This window comes from Amphiura filiformis, chromosome 20 (genome assembly GCF_039555335.1).
Source record: "Amphiura filiformis chromosome 20, Afil_fr2py, whole genome shotgun sequence".
NCBI lineage: Eukaryota > Metazoa > Echinodermata > Ophiuroidea > Amphilepidida > Amphiuridae > Amphiura > Amphiura filiformis.
Window position 1 is genome coordinate 20128062 of NC_092647.1, and position 1818 is coordinate 20129879.

The window sequence follows — 1818 nt, forward strand, 5'->3', positions numbered from 1 at the left end:
CGCAGTAGGTTTTACAACACCGAGGTCCCGGGTTCGATTCCCACCTCTGCCTATTTTTTGCAAGGCTGAGAAAAAAAAATGAACTTTCTGGACTGCAAACTTATTTGGCGCGCGATCTGAGCTGGTCCTTTTCTGGTGGCTGTGTCTGTTACAGGCACACTCCCTCTGCATCCAAACCAGGTTCACGCTCATTAGACCTCCCTTAAGCTAATCCGTCATTGTACCCATTTCAACCATAGCGATCATCCCATTGTTCTCTATTCCTTCCTTTTCAGTAGACTCTGCCCCCTGTTGCTCCATCCGTTTAGAATATCGGTTGATTACTTGAAGAAAACTGTAAAAATAATAACAGTAAAATGTTATTTCAATGTCTTTTTTTACCAGGATGGTAATTTCCGTGTGGCCAAGCGAGACTGACTACAATAGTGTTTTTAATACTACCAATCGCCATTATGTTGCGTTCAATCATGAAAGAAAGACAATTCAATTTAGTTTGGTGAATGTCCTCGGTCATGACCTCGGTGACTGACCTTGGTGAATGACCTCGGACACGGTGGCTCAGTGGTTACGGCCTTGGACTCATAATCTGAGAGCTCGCTCGACATGCGTGGGTTCTAGTCCCCGTCCCACCACCACCCTTGGGCAAGGCGCTTTGCCTCGCTTGCCTTACCCCACCCAGATGCGATGGGAAGCTGTTAGGGGTAGTCACATTCGTTGTACTGATGAACCCTGCGCCATTTGTGGGCTGCAAACGTGGTTCAGACATTTATTTATTTATTTATTTATTTATTTATTTATTTATTTTGATGAGTCATTTTAAATAGAAATCTATTAAATTCCCATCGGAATAGTCTGCCTTGTCAAATTTGAGATGTTTCTATTCAAAAATGTGTAGGTCGCTTAAGATGCATCACTTTTATGAACTAAAATATATAGTTATTGACATTGTAACTTACTTACGTTGTGAGTATTAAGGGTATAAAACCTAGTGTTCCCAACATTATGAAGACGAAGTTTGGCTGAGTTTGCACCGTTTTCCTATAAACTAAATTGAGAAGTACAGGCGATATGAGACTTCCTAGATTCTGTATACTTGCTTCAAACGCAAAAACCACACCTAAAAAGCAAATAAATAAATAAATAAATAAATAAATAAATAAATAAATAAATAAATAAATAAATAAATAAATAAATAAATAAATAAATAAATAAATAAATAAATAAATAAATAAATAAATAAATAAATAAACAAACAAACAAAAAACAAACATTACAATTAATGCATAAGCATTCGCGGAATACTATGATATTTCTCGGTTAATTTTTTTAATAAGAAAATTTAGCACCGGTAACGTAATCAACATTATTCACGTTAACACTTCTTATACATCTTACCATGTTCGTCATCTGAGACTATCTTGGCCAGCATGGCGGGAATCAGAGGCTGACTGATGTTGCGAAAACATCCCACAAATCCAGCTGTATAATATTGAGATAAAACATAATATTTGATGTAAATAACTATTGTAAATAATTCAGTTGTGACGAAACTGGTCTTACTCTGCAGGTTCAAATGTCGGAGCCTGCGAAAATGACTCAGCACACTCGGATTGCGAGTCAAGCTAGCACCTGAAGCTTCTTGACTCGGAATCCGAGTGTGCTGGCCACGTGCAAATTTGACCCAGCTGAAATAAGAGTGTATCCTAAACTCAAGCCAATCTTAGACTAATGAGGAGGGGGTACTCAAGCAGTAGTGTAGCCATATGGGGCAGGGGGAGAGTGCAAAAAAAAAGTGTCCCTGTCAAAATGCAACCTGGA

General features: G+C 38.3%; 1 protein-coding gene across 1 annotated transcript in view; it reads right to left on the reverse strand.

Moving 5' to 3' along the window:
• Positions 1 to 207: 207 nt before the first annotated feature.
• Positions 208 to 1818, reverse strand: part of LOC140142196 (proton-coupled folate transporter-like) — a 9800-nt gene continuing 8189 nt past the window's right edge. Inside the window, exons 3-5 of the mRNA XM_072164163.1 lie at positions 1396 to 1479; positions 961 to 1117; positions 208 to 334 (exon numbers count right to left, since the gene is read on the reverse strand). Of these exons, the coding sequence (XP_072020264.1) occupies positions 208 to 334; positions 961 to 1117; positions 1396 to 1479 (368 nt within the window). The remainder of the gene's footprint in view (positions 335 to 960; positions 1118 to 1395; positions 1480 to 1818) is intronic.